Here is a 19189-nt window from a genome sequence, read left to right on the forward strand (position 1 = left end):
AGTTGTCTGTGAACAGCCTTGTGTGCTGGGACAAGGGGAATGAGATCCCAAGCTGTGTGTCTGGTAAAGGAGAAAGTGTGTCCGGCTCTTCTTTGTCTGTGGAGCAGACAGAAGGGGCCTTTCAGCCTGTGATGGTTGAGGGTCGTGCAGTTGTCTCAGAGTTGGTTCTGGATTCAGCTAAAGCCCAGGAAGGGAAGGGTCCTAAGTTTGTATCTGCTCGGGAGAATGGCCCTGTAACTAGGTCGCATCCAGTTAGTGTCTATGTAAAATCCCAGAGACCCGACAATTCTGGTGCTTGTATTTTGCCTGTTGCTAGTGTGTTGTTGGGAAAGGGTGGAGCAACTCTGTCTAATCAGGGTGAGATCCTAGCCAGGGCACAAGGAGAGCATGAAGGTGATTTGATTGTGTTGCCTACTGAGGGTGTGGAAACCTGTAGCAAGAAGGAAAAGATTCCTGAACTTGTGTGTGGCAAAGGGAAGGAGAATGCTTCTGACCTTTTATCTAGGAAGTCTGTGAGTTTGCCTGAAAGGAGATTGTGTAGGAATCCGCTGGATGGGCCAGAGGTAATTCTGGATGTAAGTGAGACCCAGAAAGAGTCTGTTGTTGCTCAGGAAAGTGTTCCTCTAGAGCAAGCCCTAGGTAAAGAGGGTAAGAGCAGAATTTCTGTGAAGGGTGAATTGTTGCATAGAAAAGCCCTAGGGAAAGGAATCCTCATGGAGTCTTTGCAAACAGTTTACTGCAACTGAAGGGTGTGAAAGTGATTTAATCAAGAAAGTTGCAGTTCCTAATGGCCATAAATTTTCTGTTGTGAATGGATCCACTGACTTTCCTGTTGAAAGATCCAGTGTGGATAGCTTTGAGAAGGTTTCAGATGAAGTGAAAACTGTTAAGAAAGTTAAACAGTCCTATAACCAAGTGGCTGTGTTTGGCCAGCTTGTTGGGGAGACAAGGTTGTTGAGAAAGGAATGTCTCCATGCTAGTTCTGTAAGTGAATAGTATGTGGCCCAGGTCAAGATGGGGGCTCTTAACCAAGACAGCCGGAATTGCAGCCCTCCAGACTGGAGCGCTGGGAGAAGACCCGATCCCAGTTTGACCCCTGGGGGTTTTGGGGTGGCGGAAGGGCACGGGCCGCATAAACCTTCCCACATGTGGCATGCGAGTGCTATCGACCACCCCCGACCTAAGGGAGGCATGAAACTGGAAGGGCCTTGTGTAACTCCCACCAAGGAACAGGAGAGATGCTGGGGCATCCATGGGAATGTTGGTGGCTTCGAACTTCCCCAGGTCACTGGCTAAAGTGACCCCACTCAGTTCAGTCTCAAAGGGGGGAGAGATGTGACGAAGTGGGACTGTTCTTAATGTTTCCTCTGAATAGTGTGGGGGTGCCTCAGTTTCCCCTAGGCAGTTCTTAAGTATCTAGGTGGTGGGATAAGGGTGTATGATCGTTGCAGAGCCCTAGCAGGTAGGCGTGTGCAGGGGTCTGGACACAGAGAATGGCCGACACCCTGTTTCCTGGCAACTGATGGCCTGGGCCCTTCCCCCCTGCAAGGTGAGAGCTAAAGGTTAGAGAACAAAGGAATCCGGTGACCTCCTGGCCCGGGAAAGGAACAAAGCCGAGAGGAGGAGGGGCTGGACAGAGTTTCAGTTGGGGGCTGGCTGGGGACATGGAGTGAAGGGCAGACATGGTTGTCTGGCTCACTGCCCACCCAAAATGGACCCAGCTGAGGGGTCCTGTTCTCTGCACCTACAAGCTCTGGTTTAGACCATGTTCCTGTCATCTAATAAACCTCTGTTTTACTGGCTGGCTGAGAGTCACTTCTGACTGCTGTGGGGTGCAGGACCCTCTGGCTTCCCCAGAACCTCACCTGGGCGGACTCGCTGTGGGAAGCACACGGAGGGGCAGAGGATGCTGAATGCTCCAAGGTCAGAACCAGGAAGGTGGAAGCTGTGTGAGCTTTTTGCCCTGCAGACAGGCTGCTCCCAGAGAGGAGGCTTCACCAGAGTCCTGACTGGCTTCATAGGGAGCAGTTCCAGAGCATCGCCCAGGGACTCCATGACACAGCTCCAAATGACCCACACACTCCAGCTAGGCAGGGACACTGTGGGGCAGGGAGCTCTCTGTCGGCCTCCGGTGGAGAGCTGTGGGAATTGACTAAGTGGGCCCAGCGTCTCTGGCATTTTAGTTATGTGGCAGTTGGGGACATTTTGGTGGAAATCCAAGTCCATTGTGAGTTTGAGGGCAACAGAATGCAACTGACCCTGCTGGGAGATGCGAGGACAAGAGAGCAGCAGCAAGCATGCCTTGGGCCCCTGCCCAGGGCTGCAAGAAGAGCAGAAAGCTAAAGGGAGAGAGACAGTGGGGCAGCGTGCAGAGTGCCTGTCTGGGGGGAGGACTGCGTGGAGGGCTGGAGACACGGATTCTTCTCTAGAGAGCTGAGCTGAGATTGCTGCAAGACAGCAGCAGGTGCAATGCGGAGGTGGCTCTGGCTGTACAGAAAGTAGCAGTCTCCCTGCTCAAATTGCTCCATCCAGGTCAGGAGACAGAGCCCCCAGAGCAGCCCAGGCTGCATCAGCCTGCCAGCATCCTTGGACTTCTCCAGGCCAGCTAACAGCGAGCAGGGAGCTGGGGAAACATCAGCCAGTCACAGCAACCAGAGGAGGAGTAAGGGTGAGACTATTGTTAAGGGGTGGGGGAGTCTTACCTCCTAGAGTTTGTTAATTGCTGGCTCTCCCAAGTTCAGCCTGTTGTCCCCTACTCCCCACCCCCATTAAGTTCTATTTGTTTTAGACCCCCAGACTCAGCGCTTGCGGCAGGGAAGCATTGCCCATCAAGGGCACCAAGGGGGGTTCAGACAGTCTCCCAGGTTTCTGGGTGGGGGCTGAAGTCAGTGCTATTTAAGTCTTTAGAAGGAACTCCTAGAAAATAGAACCTGGCCCTTTTTGCTCCAGACAGCACCTGGCAGAAGGGTTAAAACTGCCAAAGGGTCCCCACCCTTTCCCAGTGGATCCTTTCAGCCTGTGGGCCTTTGGCACCAAGTCAGACCTTTAATGGTTGGTTACCTTGTGTCACTGACACTAGGGGTCTATCACGGGGTTTGTATCCTCCACGCCAGCCCCCAGCGGTGCCAGATCACCAAATTCCATGTTAGACCACCACATCCACACCGAGCCACGCTGTCACTGAAGGGCTGTTGTGACTGCTTCCCACCGGGGCTCTGTCACATTCCCCCTCCATCACCCCACACCACTGTCCTCTGGGGGCTCCCCAGCATGGCTTATTCAATTCAGCTTACCCTGCCCGAGACGGCTAATGCTCCCGAGCGGACAGACACACCCGCCTAAGTGAGGCATTGATCTCTCCCATTGTTCATTCCCCACTGGGACCACGTGGGTCCTGCGGAAACCCTAGTGCCTGCCAAGGTGAGCTAGAGATCCGCCTACGGCAGCACATGCCTTCCCAGCTGGAGTCCCGAAGACCTTCCTCCCTCCCAGCCGCAGCCTTGTCTACACTGGGGTGCCCTAGAGCGGCACTGCTGGGAACCATGACCTGTCCCGGGGCACCTAACCCCAGGCCTGTTCCCAGGGCTGGATTAACCTTTCTTGGGCCTGGTGCCAAACTTATCTGTGGGCCCCGTGGGAGCAATGGAGCATGGTGCCGAGACTGGCCAGGTTTCTGCACCAGTCCCAGGTGGCTCAGCTCCGGGGGGACAGGTGGGGCCCCACCAGTGGTGGGAAGCAGAGACTGCCCAGAGCCAGAAGTGCCCTGGGGTCTGGCCAGGGGCAGAGACGAGCAGTGGAGTGGGGCCAAGGAGGCAGCAGGCAGGCAGGCCGAGAGGAGCAAGTGGTGGGTGGGGGCAGCCCGCGGGGCCCTGGGGTGCAGGGAGGCAGAGCAGACCGAGGCCCTTTCTGAGCATGGGCCCGGCTCCATGGAGCCTCTGGCACCACTGTAAACCCAGCGCTGCCCATTTCACCAAGACGCCAGCTTCATGCTAGAGCTGCCCTAGCTGATGGCTGAAGCCCCCACCATCGCCCTGTCTACGGGAGCATGTCCGTTGTCTCAGGCCTCTCTCCACCTCCTGGAGACATCCTGTCGTTACTCACCAGGCCAGTGACAAACCAGGCAAGCCTGCGAATGCAGAACCTTAAAACATGTTTATTTTTGCCTATGTCTATGCGTCAGAGCACAGCCTACCAGAGAGAGCTGCAGCCTGGTGCTCAGCGGGCCGGGCGGCTCCGGCTGGAATGGAGAACAGAATGCGCATCCCGTGCAGGGCAGACTAACATCCATGGGGCCTGCAAGCCCTCAGGGTGGGGCAGGAGTGGACAGGCTCTGCCTGGCCCCCTGTCGCGGTGGGAGCAGAGCAGCTGCCACAGACCTGGCCTGGAGGCTCCCCAGACTCTGCACGCACGCGCGCACACTCTCTCTCTCACACACACACACACACCCCGTGGAACCAGAGCTCCCCCTGCCCCCTCTCTGCTCTCCCTTTACCTTCCTGGGGGCTCCTGTCCACTGCCAGGGGCCTCTTTAGGCTCTCTGTTCAGCACGCTGGGCCCCCTGCCCTGCCCTGTGGGTTTCCCTCTCCAGCTTCGTTCCTCTGAGCAACCACCGCTCTGCTCCTGGCTGCCCCCAAGCCCCTGCTCCTTGTATCCGTGGTGTATCCACATGGAGCTGCGAGGATGCTTGGGGGGCTGTGCCTCTCCATCAATACCCTCACATGGAGGACCTCTGGACATGGGAAGGGGGTGTCCTGCCTCCCTAGCATCAGCTGTCAGGCACTAGCAGAGACAGGTGTCCAAATCGGGCCTGCTCCTTCGCGGTGCTGGGTGATGGAGTTGAGGGTGCTCAGCACCTTCTAGGATCTGCCCATTGATTAGCAAGCACAAGGGTGGCCACTCTTGCATGCCATGATCTCGGTCCTGTCTTTTTGGGGGCTACATCTCCTGGGACGTGGCAGGGATGTGGGGGGCAGAGCTCTCTTATGGGCTGCATTTGCCTGTCAGGCATCCCCCTGTGGCAGGCACATGCCGGGGGGTTGCCCAGACCAATGCCCCGGGCCCGTTTCTGTGCAGGCAGCTGTGCGGCCAGTGGGCGAATCTTCCAGCCCCTTGTTTGTTATTTACAATGGGAAAGAGAGCGCGGGGGGCTTCCCATTCTGCCTGCACAGGTTTAAGGGAAGGGAAGGTTGCCTTTGGAATTATTCATGATGCACAGTGTCATCTGGGGGCACGAAAGCAGGCAAGGCTCTAGCTGTTCACCGAGGGGCTGCAGAGTTGGGAGCTCAGGCTACGGGGACATGATCTTCTGGTCAGATGCAAAAGACATTGGCTGGCTTGGGAGTGGGGAATAGGCTCTTGGGCCTTTTCCCTCTCTGGGGCACTGGCTCTGATATGGCCCCAGGGTTGGGGGACTGGCCAGCTCAGGGGAATAGAATACAGGGCACTGGAGATCTGACTGCCCAGAGCTGTCCTGTCTTCCCTTCTGCATCCTCCTGCACGGCCCCGTCAAAGCCCAGAGCCATGGTGAGGTGCTCAGAGCAGGCTGCACCTTCGAGCATGCTGGAGTTTGCCTGTCGGGCCCTGCTGCGGGTCACCAGTAGCTCCCTAATGTACATTCTAGGAAGGCAACCCCTGGCAAGGACACAGCACACAGCCCGTGGGACAGCCGAGCGCTAGGGTGACCAGACAGCAAGTGTGAAATATCGGGACGGGGGTAGGGGTGGGGGTAATAGGAGCCTCTATAAGAAAAAGACCCAAAAAATCAGGGCATCTGGTCACCCTACCCAGCGCACAAGCTGGCGCATAGAACCCAGGGCTCCTGCTCTCTGCTTCTGCCCCTGCCTTTCTGTTCCTGGGCAGTGCCACAGGGAGCTTTTCAGTTCTCTAGCCCCGATGCAGCAGGCTGGCATCTCCCAACTGGGTGGTGGCCCAGCCCCTATGTGGGGCTCTTGCCAGGGGACTGAGTTATGTCCTGGCCTGCATGTGGGGCTCTCAGCAAGCCAAGGGGCACGAGCCCAGCCAGCAGCCTCACACTCGCCATGCAGCTCTGAACTGTTCTTAACAGATGAGTTAGCCCAGCCCGCACCTCTCCAGCCAGGGACAGCTCCTGGTCTGATTCTCCCTCTGGCAGCCTGGCCCTTGTAGGGGCCACGGGAGAGCTAGGCATAGCTTCCTCCTGGCAGATCCGACCGTAGGTCTGGACAGTGGGCTGTGCTCACCAGGCCTTAGGGGATCTCATCCCCTTTGCTTCCTGTCACATGCAGAAGTACCCACATCTTCTGGCAGGCAAGCGGGAAGGGGAGCAACTGTGTTTGGAGGCTGGGTCTTTGAGTGGGGTGTGTGTGAATGTACACATCCATGTACACACCCATGCACACTTGTGTGTGCTCTCAAGTTCACACATGCATCCATACACACAGGTATGCAACGCTCCCATGCACACTTGTGTGCTCATCGCCGTGCACACTTGTGCGCTCCTACACACGGAGGCATGCATGCACCCCTAGCAAGGTACCAACAAGCTCAGTCTCACTCCCCATCTCTGCTCTCCCCCAGAGGGGCACACACCGGCAGAGACACTCGCAACCTTCCAGCTCCACGCACACAGCACAGCCGCTCACAGCCTCTGTGCCACGCCACGCAACAGCTCACAGATCCACACACTGAGCGTGCGAACTGGACTGGATGCATGGGTGTGTGTGCAAGAGCGATTATACAGGGGTAAGCTGTGTGCGGCAGCATACGTGTGTGTCACTCCAGGGAGGGCTAGGCAGAGATGGGAACTGGCCTGTGGAGGGCACTGACCTCCCCCGAGTCAGATCTCCCTGTTTCCTCCCCACCTCCTACCTTCCTGCAGCTGCCTTGGCCTGCCCGGGGCACTCCCTGCCCAGCACACAGGCGGCTGTGGTATTCAGGGAGCTCACAAGGAGGCTACAAGGTAGCGGGGCTTTTTTGCGGGGTGGAGACGGGAAGAGACTGCACAGAGTGGGAGGAAAGGGCCGCCAGCGAAGCAGCCTTGTGGTCCCACAGGTGCCAGGATTGAATCTCAGTCACACACATCCTGCTCATTAGAGTCAAATCGCCCCTCCTCCTTCCCCCAGCACAATCCCTTTCACACGCACCCTGCCCTTGCTCTGCCCCCTCCCCTCGAGCTCCCCGCTGTGTGGCTTGCAGGCTGGTCTCACCTGGATCGCATGCTTCTCTTGGAGGACTCATGCTTCACAATAACATGCCAGGAAAAGCATTTAGACGAGTCCCGGAGCCAGGCCCCGTTCTCGGGCTGATGAGTAGGATGGAAGAGATGGCGCCTTGCGCTCCTTCTGCTTGCCATCACCTCAGGCCCTGGCAGGCTCAGACAGCCCCCAAGACGAGGCCAGCTGGGGCAGTGATGGAGAGATCTAGGGCTCCAGGGAGAGCCCACAGCGACGTACCATGGAGCTCACCACTCTTTGGGGATGATGCTATTCATGGCCAGGCCCTAGAGATCAGTGGGGGCTTCCCTCTGTCCCAGTCTCTCCGGGCTGCTCTCTTCCCTTTGTTCACGCCCCCGCTGTCTGAAGCTAAGGGAGCCACTAGTAGCACGGACAGCTGTAGGCTGGGTGGGACCCCCGCAAGGTACTGCCCAGACAGCCCTGGGTATCTGATTAGCTCCCCCACCTTCATGTACAGCAGCACCCGCCCTCTGGGACCCCCGACCCTGGTCGCTGCCCCTGCTATCTCCTCTGCTAAGCGCTGAGTCCTCTGGCTGCACCTGGTGCATAGACCAAACCCTGCCTCCAGTTGGCCCGGGCTGAGCGAGTTTGTTGCTAGCAGGCTCAGAGCTGGGATGATCTGTGTCAAGACCACATCTCATATTGAGGCAGGCAAAGGGACCACTACAAGGGGACATACTGCTCTACTGCCCCCACTCCTTCTCTGTGCCCATCCTCTCCCTGGGAAGGGCCCAGACTCTCCCCGGTGAAAGGAGAAGGGAAAAGGAAACATAGGATGGAAAGAATCAATCTGTAGCTCGGCAGAGAGAAAAGCCACCAGGATCAGGGGGTGGAGGAGGCTTGAGGAAGGGAGATGTAGAAGGAGCAGGAGCATATTTTGGGGGCCCCAACCCCCCTATCTGCTCAGAAGTGCTGCTACGTCTGATCACGTAGTTCCCAACCCCCCTTCCCTGCAGGACTCCTGTGCGCTGCCTGCTGCCTTCAACAGCCTCCATTACCAGTTCTCCTTCCTACCATCCCTGGAGCACGCAGCCCCTCGGCTCGCTGGGACAGCCCACACAAGCGCCGTACAGAGGGGTAGAGGAGCAGTGCCTCCCTGGCAGCCACGGCACAGCCTGCCAAGGGGTTGCTGATGTTCTGCAATGCTGAATAGCTGTCCCAGAAACCCAGCTTGTGCCTTGATGTATCACTGTAATTAGGAATGGGAATCGGATCATTAGGCTGTCATCCAGAGAGTGCACTGGGGGACCAGCTGGTGTTGATCATGCCCCACTGTGTCCTGAGTTCGTGATGCAGGAGGGGCAGCTGACATGCCATCTTACAGACCCCAGGAGTGATCAATTGCCACTTTCATCCTGATGGAGCTGAAAATCTCTGGGTTGCATTAGTTCCAAAAGGGGGTGTCTAGCAAGAAGCTGGTAGGTAGCAGGAGAGAGACCCCCGCTCCCACATGCAGGTCCCCAACAGATGTCAAGGCTTTCAGTGGCCAAGCTATGAAAGCAGAAGGTGACCTTCAAATGGCGGATCCAGGTCAAGGTTGTGGTGCTGGGACACCTCAGAGATGAACATGGTTTCACACCACAGTAGTCAAGAGCAGACCTGGGATGTCCCTTGAGGAGTAAGGAAGGGTTGCCCCGGCATTGCAGCAGCAACCCCCCACATCCCATCTTAGCTGGGTGGGCCACTGGTGCTGTGTCCCTGCTCACGTTTCCTTTCTCGGTGGGACTCTGCAAAGCTCTGGCTGGAGGAACTTGCAGTTGTCATTCCACATCGAGGGCTGGGGGTGGCTGCAGGGAGCAGACTGCCGGGCTCTGCTTGCCACTTGGGCTCTGCTGGATGGGAGGACAATTGGGGTGATAGCAGGATCAGTGCTGCATAGCGGGAGGCAGCGCCTGGCAACAGTGTTGTGCCATGTGCATGGAGATCCATCACCCCACTGCTGGGCCCAGCCCCTGCCCCCCTGGCCAGCTACGCTCTAGGGGAGGGTCACTACCTGTCCTCATCCACTCGCTCTGCAACACTCCCACCTCTCCATGTCTTCCGACACTTACACTACGATGGGCGTGTCCGAGAAGACAGAGCTGACAGAGTCTGGGTCTGACACTTTCCTGTGGGCCTTCTGGGCCCTTCTGGCCGCCTGCTCTGGCGTGCTGTGGGGTTTGACCTTGCCGTTCTGGCCTTGCATGGGGCCGGAAGCCGCGAGGTGGCTGAGGCTTCCCTTCCGGCCGCCTGCCTCGGGGTTGTGGTTGGGCGTGGTGCTGAGCATGGAGGAGTTGATGCTGTCCTCCGGCGGGGCGGCCAGCTTCTCGTTGCTCCGGCAGCAGCATCGGCATGGCGTCAGGTACAGGTAGATGAGCACCAGGATGACGCTGAGGATGCAGCCCACCAGCGTGGTGTAGGCCGTGTTCAGCGTGTCGTGAGGCCCATGCTGGGTGAAGTTGTGGACCATCACGTCCACATAGAGGGTCTCGTTGAAGGCCTGGCTGACCGCGTAGCAGGTGTACGTGCCCATGTCCTCCACCCGGATGGGGCGGATCTGCAGGCTGCCGTTGCCCAGCACGGTCATGGTGCTGTTGGTGGACTCCTCCGGGAAGCGCCCGTTGGTTGGGGTCACCCACTCCCTGGTGGTCGCCCCCCGGACCTTGGTGTCGCAGTCGATGGTCACCGTGTCCCCCAGGTAGGCCTCCAGCATGTGCTCCTTGAACTCGCTGCAGTTGAGGGAGTCGTGGCGGTTGAGGGTGAAGACGCTGACGCTGCGCTTGGCCTGGGGCAGGCTGCACACAAGCTCCTCCCGGAAGTCCACCACCGAGCTTAGCTGGCGCGCGTGCCAGTGAGCAAAGAGCTCGTACAACCCGCAGTCACAGTTCAGCGGGTTGCTGTGGAGGTAGAGGCCATTTTTCATCCAGGCGGGGAGGCCTTTCAGGGCCATGACTGGCAGGCCCTTGATTTTGTTGGCGGAAAGGTCCAGCAGGGCCAGGTCAGGCAGCTTGGCCCGGTCCTTCACCAGCTCCACCGGGAAGCGGGAGATCTGGTTCTGGCTCAGGTAGAGTTTCTGCAGCCTGGCCATGTCGTCGAAAGCGCTGCGGTCCATCTGGGTGATCTGGTTGTTGTACAGCAGCAGCACCTCCAGCTCCTGCAGCTGGCTGAAGAGGAACTCCTCCAGCGCCTTGAGGCTGTTGGAGGAGAGGTCCAGGTACCTCAGGTGTGGGACGTGGCAGAAGGCCTCGGTGGAGATGAAGCCCAGGGCGTTGTGGCTGAGCAGCAGGGAGTGGAGGTGCGGGAGGCGGGCGGGGGTCCAGTCCGCCCGCAGGCGGGTCAGGTTGTTGTGGCTGAGGTCCAGGATGGCTGTGAAGCGAGGCAGCTGGGTGGGGATGATCCCCAGGCCCAGCTTGGAGCAGCTGATGATGTTGCTGGCACACAGGCATCTTGGGGGGCAGTTCAGGAGGGACCCAGCCTCCGGGGCCAGGCCGCAACCCAGCAGCAAGAGGAGCAGGAGCCAGACTCTCCCGCAGCGCAGCGCCAGGCGGTGACCCGGCGCTAACATGGTCAGGGGTGCCAGGCGCAGAGAGCCGCAGGGCCGGGACCATGGGCGCAGCGCCGAGGCTGGTGCGGGCTCGGGCTCGGGCTCGGGCTCGCAGGCTGCTAGGCTCTGGCGCAGCGCGCGGGGAAGGCTTGGCACGCTGCCGGAATATTAATCACCCGAGTCATGCTCGCATCCACCTGCTCTTTGCCACGGGCTGCCCGGCGGGGGATCGGGCCGCGGCAGCGGAGCCTGGCCCGGCGGAGTCCGTCTCCTCCCGCCTCGCTGCTCTGCGCCGAGCCCCGCACCGGGCAGGCGGCGCCACCGCTCCCTCTCCGAGCCGGGCGGGTGCGGGCCGGGCCGCGGCTCCTCCCGTCCGGGGAGAGACCCCCGCGGCGCTCAGCCCATCCTCGCCCCTCCCGGCACCGGGGCCGAGCGAGCCGCTGGCGAGGGCAGCCCGCGCCCCGCTCCTCGGACGGCGCCGCGCGGCGCGGCAAGGAGCCTGCCCGGGGCGCAGCGAGCGCGGGGGGCCCCGAGTGCCGGGGGGCGGCTGTCACCGCGCGGGGGGCTGGCTGGCCGGGGGGCCGGGCCGGCGCTGCCCGCCCCGAGCCGTGCTCATCGCCGCCCGCCGCGGCCGGGGGCTCCTGGGGCAGCGGCCGGCCGGGAAGCCCGGGAGCGAGCGAGCCGGGAAGCCCGGACGCTGCAGCAACCCTGGCTCGGTCCCCGGCTGGAGGGAGGCGGGGGCCGCTCCTGGATGCTCCGCAGCCGGCGCCCGCCTGGCTTTGCAAAGGTTCTGGCTCCGGATCCTCCTCCGCCTTGACGGGCCCGGGCGCCTTATTAGCATGACTCGGATCGTATTATTCCGGGGGGTGCGGCGCGAACCAGTCCCCGGCCGCTCCCCGCGCTCCGCGGCCCGGCATTGGCTGGGGCTGCGCCGCAGGAGCCCAATGAACCGTCGCTGGCTTGTAGCCTGTGACGCGCTGCCTGCCGGCAGAGACACCCAGCCCCGCTGCCGCGGGAGCGGGGCCGGGGAGCTAGGCCCGGCCCGGCCCGTGCGCTCCTTGCGGGGACGCGGGCAGCTCAGCACCGGCTGACTCGGGCCCCTCTCTAGGTCGGAATGAGCAGAGCTGTCCGAAGGGAGCGCCCCGCGCAGACTCTGGGCTGGCTGCGGGCAGTGCGTCCAGCCGGGAGGGTGGGTGGCCTCCTGGGTGGCATGGGGATCAGGGGAAACCACATGAAAAATAAGGGACAACACCATGTCCCTTCGCAGAGCAGGCCTTTGCCTCTCACTTGTACATTTCTACTGCCCTCGAGACAGTTGTCACCAGCGTCAACGTAATGTACTTACCAGTCTGAATTCACTTCCTGCCTCTTAGAAATAAGGGATGGGTGGCCACCCAACTCGCAGGGTGCCAGAGGAGAAGCATTCGCAATGCCAGGCTCCACTGAGGGAGCCAGATCTTATTCTTTACTCGACTGCGCTAGCAGGTTCACAGCACCTTCCCTTCTAGATAAGAGATGGCACATGGAGAGCAGGAGAAGAAGCGGAGGGTGGTGGGAAAGGGTGGGCAGGGGGTGGGCACTAGATAAGGAGATGGGCCAGACGGGGGGGTGCATGCCTCTAAATGGGGTTGCAATTGAGCTAATGGAGAATTCCCCATTGGGGAAAAAATGTCCATTTTGGAAAAAAGGATATTTTTTATCCAAAACCTGAAATATTTCTATTTTAAACCAAAATATTTTATTTTTTTAAAAAGTCAGAAAAAAATCAAAGATTTTTTTTTTGACAAAAACAAATATATTTTTGGTTTGGTTGAAATTTCTCATGGGAAAAACAACCCAGCCCTGGTTCTGAAGCTTTCGTTTGCTTATGTAGCTTTAACTGCAAACTGGGGGGAGGTTCCCGGTAGCAGGGCCCCATTACTCTGGTACTAGAGAGCTGGACCAGACTGAGGGGCAGGCATTATATAGTTTATTCCCACTGTAGGTCCCACATGGGCAATAGGACCCCAATGCCAGGGAACAGCACCGATTTCTCAGGGCCAGGTTTGCATCCCCCTCTTCCCCAGGCAGTGTCTGTGCATCCAAAATGGACATAGCCCCCCAAGCATATTTTGCCCTCTTTTGAAGCATCAGTTATTGCAATAGGCAAGATACTGGATGAGGCCAGTCTGCATTTTGAGGAGACTAGATGGACCATTGGTCTGACGCCGTACGGCAGGAGGCAGGAGAGTAGCATAGCCAGCCCAGTGTTGTGTGCAGATCCAGAGGGCCCAAAAAGCCTGGAAACATTTGGGTTCTTACTAGTCTCAACCCTTAGAACACTTCGAGGTTTGCCTTTGAGTTACCTCTGGTGCCTTTGCGGTGGTCTCCTGCCCCTTGGGGCCTCCTGTAGCCCAGCGGGTGTGCTTTGCAGTTTGCTCAGCAGGCTGGAGGAGAGACAGCCATGCAATATTCACTTCTTTTCCATCACTCAAAGGCAAGCCATGGAAGCAGCCAACTTTTCATCTTAGTTGTGGTTTCCAAAGTTACTTTTAACTGAGACATCAAGGAAATTGCTAAAGGTCATAAATTATTAGTGCCTTTAAATTTTCATGTCACTTATGGGACTGGATCTTTCCCAGCACAGATGCCCCAAAACACAGCATTAATCCTCTCTCTCTCTCTCTCTCTCTCAGAAGAGGGCTCGGGAAGGATGGCTACAAATCATGGGCTTGCGGTGAGTTGATGGAGACATGTTGGGCTAAACTCTCTCAGGGACAGCAGTGGAAACCGCTTTGACTTTGATGAGCAGCTGAGGGCACAATTTGACCTATTGAATCCAGATGGAATTGGATGGAGCAGAATTATATAAATAGCTGTGCAAGGCTCAGGGGTGGCTGAACAGGGTTGGAGACAACAAGAACCAGCCCGAATCTTCAGCCAGAGCCAAGTCTTTCTTTGACTTTCTGAAAAGTTTGGCTACCTCTGGTATGGTCTTCTTGGGTGGATGCAAATTTGCATGTGAAACTGGGCTGCCTATATAGTCCAGTATCCTGCCGCCTGCTGTACTGGATCATCAACCCAATGTTTATAGTTCATGCTGTGACACTCTGTACCTCAGGGGAACACCCAGCATCCCCATGTTCATCCTTGTAAAATGATTTTGTGGTATCCAATGCAAAGTTTGTCATGTCGGGTGTCTTCGGAAGGCTCATGATACACTGATCATTGTTGTTATAGTGATGTTATAGTAATTGTTACAGTAATGTTATAGGTTATAATTACATCTATATAGTTATGAGGCTGAAAATGTATCCTCATGGCTTAAAATAAGCCCAGACAAAAACTCTCCAAGAGCAGAGAAGCAGTTCACACCTCATAAGGACAGGTATGGGACAAACCTGCCCAGCCTCACAGGAACAAAGGACGCTGGCCTAGGCAGCAACAAAAGAATCTGGTGGACTCTCGAGTGAGTCACCCCCTGTGACGAAGTGGGACTGTTCTTAATGTTTCCTCTGAATAGTGTGGGGGTGCCTCAGTTTCCCCTATGCAGTTCTTAAGTATCTAGGTGGTGGGGTAAGGGTGTATGATCATTGCAGAGCCCTAGAGGGCAGGTGTGTGCAGGGGTCTGGACACAGAGAATGGCCGACACCCTGTTTCCTGGCAACTGATGACCTGGCCCTTCCCCCCTGCAAGGTGAGAGCTAAAGGGTTGGAGAACAAAGGAATCCGGTGACCTCCTGGCCCAGGAAAGGGACAAAGCCCAGAGGAGGAGGGGCTGGAGGGAGTTTCAGTTTGGGGCTGGCTGGGACATGGAGTGAAGTGCAGACGTGGTTGTCTGGCTCACTGCCCCCCAAAATGGACCCAGCTGAGGGGTCCTGTTCTCTGCACCTGCAAGCTCTGTTTTAGACCATGTTCCTGTCGTCTAATAAACCTTCTGTTTTACTGGCTGGCTGAGAGTCACGGCTGACTGCGGAGTTGCGGGGCAGGACCCTCTGGCTTCCCCAAGACTCTGCCTGGGTGGACTCGCTGTGGGAAGCGCACGGAGGGGCAGAGGATGCTGAAGGCTCCAAGGTCAGACCCAGGAAGGTGGAAGCTGTGTGAGCTGTGTGTCCTGAAGACAGGCTGCTCACAGAGAGGAGACTTCCCCAGAGTCCTGATTGTCTTCGTAGGGAGCAGTTCCAGAGCATCGCCCAGGGACTCCATGACACCCCCTTCCTTTGGTCAGTTTGGGACAATGATGAGGTAATGCTCCCCTGACTCTGAAGGGGTGGGGGGAGGAGCGAAGGGGGCAAAGCCAAGAGGGAAGAAAGGACATGACAAAAGGGAGAGATGTTTGCCATGCTCTTCCTCTCTCTTCCACCTACATCTACAGACTCCACCACCAAGCGAATGAAGCGCTGATCAAAGGGGAGAGCCTGGCTGAAGGACAATCAGCCAGCCTATGGTGAGAAGCCTCTAAGTTTGTAAGGGCACTGAAAGTGTTAAGATCAGCTTAGAATGCGTTTTGTTTTTATTTCATTTGACTAAATCTGACTTGTTGTGCTTTGGCTTATAATCACTTAAAATCTATCTTTATAGTTAGTAAATCTATTTGTTTATTCTACCTGAAGCAGTGCGCTTGGTTTGAAGCATGTAAGAGATTCCCCTTGGGATAACAAGCCTGGGGGGAGGGATAGCTCAGTGGTTTGAGCATTGGCCTGCTAAACCCAGGGTTGTGAGCTCAATCCTTGAGGGGGCCATTTAGGGAATTGGGGCAAAAGTTGGGGATTGGTTCTGCTTTGAGCAGGGGGTTTGTCATAAAGGGAAGGGTAACCACCTTTCTGTATACAATGCTATAAAATCCCGCCTGGCTGGAGGCAAAATCCTTTCACCTGTAAAGGGTTAAGAAGCTAAGGTAACGTCACTGGCACCTGACCCAAAATGACCAATGAGGAGACAAGATACTTTCAAATCTGGAGTGAGGGACAAAGGGTTTTGTCTGTGTGATACCTTTGCCAGGAACAGATCAAGGATGCAAGCCTTCCAACTCTTGTAAAGTTAGTAAGTAATCTAGCTAGAAAATGCGTTAGATTTCCTTTTGTTTTTTGGCTTGTAAAATTTGCTGTGCAGGAGGGAATGTGTATTCCTGTTTTTGTGTCTTTTTGTAACTTAAGGTTTTGCCTAGAGGGATTCTCTATGTTTTGAATCGGATTACCCTGTAATATATTTATCATCCTGATTTTACAGAGGTGATTCTTTTACCTTTTCTTTAAATAAAATTCTTCTTTTAAGAACCTGATTGATTTTTCATTGTTCTTAAGATCCAAGGGTTTGGGTCTGTGTTCACTGTGACGATGTGACACAGCAGGGAGGGGGGAGTGTTGACCTGGGAATGTGCCCTGGGGATGGGAGACCTGAGAGCCTGTCACCTGAGCCAGGAGGGGTAGGGGGAGGTAACACCTCTGCCCAGGAATGTGAAGACAGGCTGCAGGAGAGAGCCTGCTGGGAGGGGTTTTAGTTTCAGTTTGGAGCTGGGTGGAGGAACACAGGGAACCCCAGGGCTGGGGTCTAAGCTCCCTGCTCCCCCAGAAAGATGTGACTGAGGGGTCCTGGGTGTACCCACAAGCTCTATTTTGGACTGTGTTCCTGTTGTCCAATAAACCTTCTGTTTTACTGGCTGGCTGAGAGTCTCAGTGAATCCCAGGAAGAGGGGTGCAGGACCTGGACTCCCCCACACTCCGTGACATTCACCTGTACCAATTGGTGAGGATATTATTATCAAGCCTTCCCCAGGAAAGGGGGTGTAGGGCTTGGGGGCATATTTTGGGGGAAGATGTCTCCATGGGCTCTTTCCCTATTCTTTGTTTAAAACACTTGGTGGTGGCAGCATAGTGTTCAAGGACCAGGCAAAGTCTGTACCTTGGGGAAGTTTTTAACCAAAGCTGGTAAGAATAAGCTTAGGGGGTCTTTCATTGCAGGTCCCCACATCTGTACCCTAGAGTTCAGAATGGGGAAGGAACCTTGACATGGTGGCAGAGCAGTGGGATCATTTTGAACCAGAAGCACAGCAGGATTTTAAAAGGTTTTGTAAAAGATGATTGCAGCTGCAGATTCTGTCTCTCTGCCTAGGGACAGAGCAGCTCCATAACGAAAGGAAATCTAATGCATTTTCTAGCTAGATTACTTACTAACTTTACAGGAGTTGAAGGGTTTGCATCCTTGATCTTTTCCCAGCAAAGGTATCACACAGCCAGACAAAACCCCTTGTCCCCCGCCTCCAGATTTGAAAGTATCTTGTCTCCTCATTGGTCATTTAGGTCAGGTGCCAGCGAGGTTACCTTAGCTTCTTAACCCTTAACAGATTAAAGGATTTTGCCTCTGGCCAGGTGGGATTTTATAGCACTGTATACAGAAAGGTGGTTACCCTTCCCTTTATATTTATGATAGGATTGGATTAGATGATCTCCCGAGGTCCCTTCCAACCTTGATATTCTATGATTCTGTGAATTTCTTTGTTAAACTGATGAATTCATATAAACCTGCAGCGTCCAGCAGGTATAACTGGACACGGCAAGACGGAGGTTCCTAGGGTTGTGTCTGGGATGGGAGATATTAGCTAGTGTCATTCGGTTGCACAATCCAAGGAGCAGCTTACATGCTAGAGGCTGTGTGTGAACAGCCCAGGAGTGAGGGTTCTCACAGAAGAGCAGGGTAAGGCTGGCTCCCAGAGTCAAGGATTGGAGTGACCGAGCAGATCACTGGTCTGCATAACACCAGAGTATGCCCCCTATGCATTTCCTGGGGGTGGTCAGAAACAGAAGTGCTGAAATGCCACCAGGCAGGGGCCTCTGCCAGTATGAGATAATAATTCTTTATAGGCACATTCAGGGCTTCTTCACTGCTGCTCCACACTTACGGGTATCATAGTCACAAGCGTGTGAGACGTGCCAGAGGTCAGAGAGTGACTCGGGTTTGCGCATGTTTGGAGGAGGGACATTGCAGGGAATTATTACAATTATTATTTATCATTTGTATTACCAGAGTGCCTAGAAGCACAAGTTGTGGCCCAGGACCCTGAGATCAGGCCCCCATTGTGTGGGGTGCTGCACAGACACAGAGGAAGAGACGGTCCCTGCCCTGAAGAGTTTATATCAACTATCCCCATTTCACAGGTGCGTGGGGGGCGGAGAAGAGGAGAAATGCTTTGTCCAAGGTGACATGGTATGCATACAGCAGAAACTGAATAGAACCCAGGAGTCCTGACTCTCTTTTTGCTCTCCTAGCATCACAGGTGCATGAGTAGTGTTATTACCATTCTACAGATGGGGAAACTGAGGGACAGATTTAGGAAGTGACCTACCGAAGGTCACGGAGATTTAGAACTGGGAATAGACCATGCGTTTCCTGACTCTTAATCCTGAGCACTGACCAGTGGCCCATGCTCCGTCATCCAGCTGGGAATTTACATGCACTCCAACTTGGCTCTGTCTGAATCTCTGTCTATGTCACTCTCCCATTAAATGCTACATGGGTTCACTTCAGTATGTCATTAATCAGCTTTCTTTTCTTTCCTTGAAAGCAGTGCAAAAATGACAGTAACAGTGATTATTTTGTTAATTATTTTAATGCGCAAAAGCCAGGAACTGCAGAGTTACTGGACCCAATTTTACTGTCACTTACCCCAGTGTAAAGCTGGAGTAACACCTTTGACATCCGCGAAAGTGAATGGATGCGAGATTGTCCCAGGAATGGTAACTCTGGCACACTGTGCGGTAGACAGATGGGTGGATGTGGAGGGAGAGGGAGACTGATGGATAGATTGATCTTGAGACACAGGAAAGGGATGGCGTTCAGAGGACAGGTGCTCAGCACTTTCTAAAAACCAGGCCCCTTAAGGCATCTCAAGTTGGGCATCCAAAAATTGATGCCCCCAAAATCTCTAGTTACTGTGGACAATCTTGGCTGAGATATCCCAGTTGGGGGGGAGGGGTGTGCTGAGAGATGGCTGGTGTGAGAGACCATGAGCCTCTAATACCCTAACTTCTGTGCATTTAAATGCTACACCCAATCGTCACTGTACCTGGTCCCTTGGGGAGGGGGCAGAGCGGGGGCGGGAAGAGGTGGAGTGAGGGTGGCTTTGGGGAGGGGGCAGAGTGGGGCCAGCCTTGGGGTGGAGTGGGGGTGGAGCACCCCCAGGGAAAAGGAAAAGTTGGTGCCTATGGTGGGTCATGATGATCTATATAATAATTATCCTTGCCCTAGTGACCCCTGGCTCCCAAAAATGTGATAAGGAGGCACTGGCGTGTGTCTGTGGCAAGCTTGTTCCCAGAATGGCAGTCTACGCAAATCTTTGATGTCCTTGGAAGACATTAGCTCCAGAATGTCTGATTAAGGAATTAAAAGAGGCCGAATTGTGCAGGGCTGACAGCAAGAGATGGCAATCGGCTGACCCAGGACTGGCTAAAGCTGTTAAGTAGATAAATGCAAGTGTGTGC

General features: G+C 55.7%; 1 protein-coding gene across 1 annotated transcript; it reads right to left on the minus strand.

Annotated features, from left to right (window-relative positions):
- Positions 1-4137: 4137 nt before the first annotated feature.
- AMIGO1 (adhesion molecule with Ig like domain 1) lies at positions 4138-11194 on the minus strand. Its single transcript, XM_073320015.2, has one exon. It carries the CDS (start codon positions 10753-10755, stop codon positions 9259-9261), a length of 1497 nt encoding a protein of 498 aa, XP_073176116.2. The 5' UTR covers positions 10756-11194; the 3' UTR covers positions 4138-9258.
- Between the last annotated feature and the right edge of the window lie 7995 nt (positions 11195-19189).

Source organism: Lepidochelys kempii, chromosome 21 (genome assembly GCF_965140285.1).
Source record: "Lepidochelys kempii isolate rLepKem1 chromosome 21, rLepKem1.hap1, whole genome shotgun sequence".
Taxonomy (NCBI): domain Eukaryota; kingdom Metazoa; phylum Chordata; order Testudines; family Cheloniidae; genus Lepidochelys; species Lepidochelys kempii.

Bases quoted from the DNA above. Each gene is read 5' to 3' on its own strand.
- AMIGO1 (XM_073320015.2), bottom strand. From the start codon at position 10,755: ATGTTAGCGCCGGGTCACCGCCTGGCGCTGCGCTGCGGGAGAGTCTGG.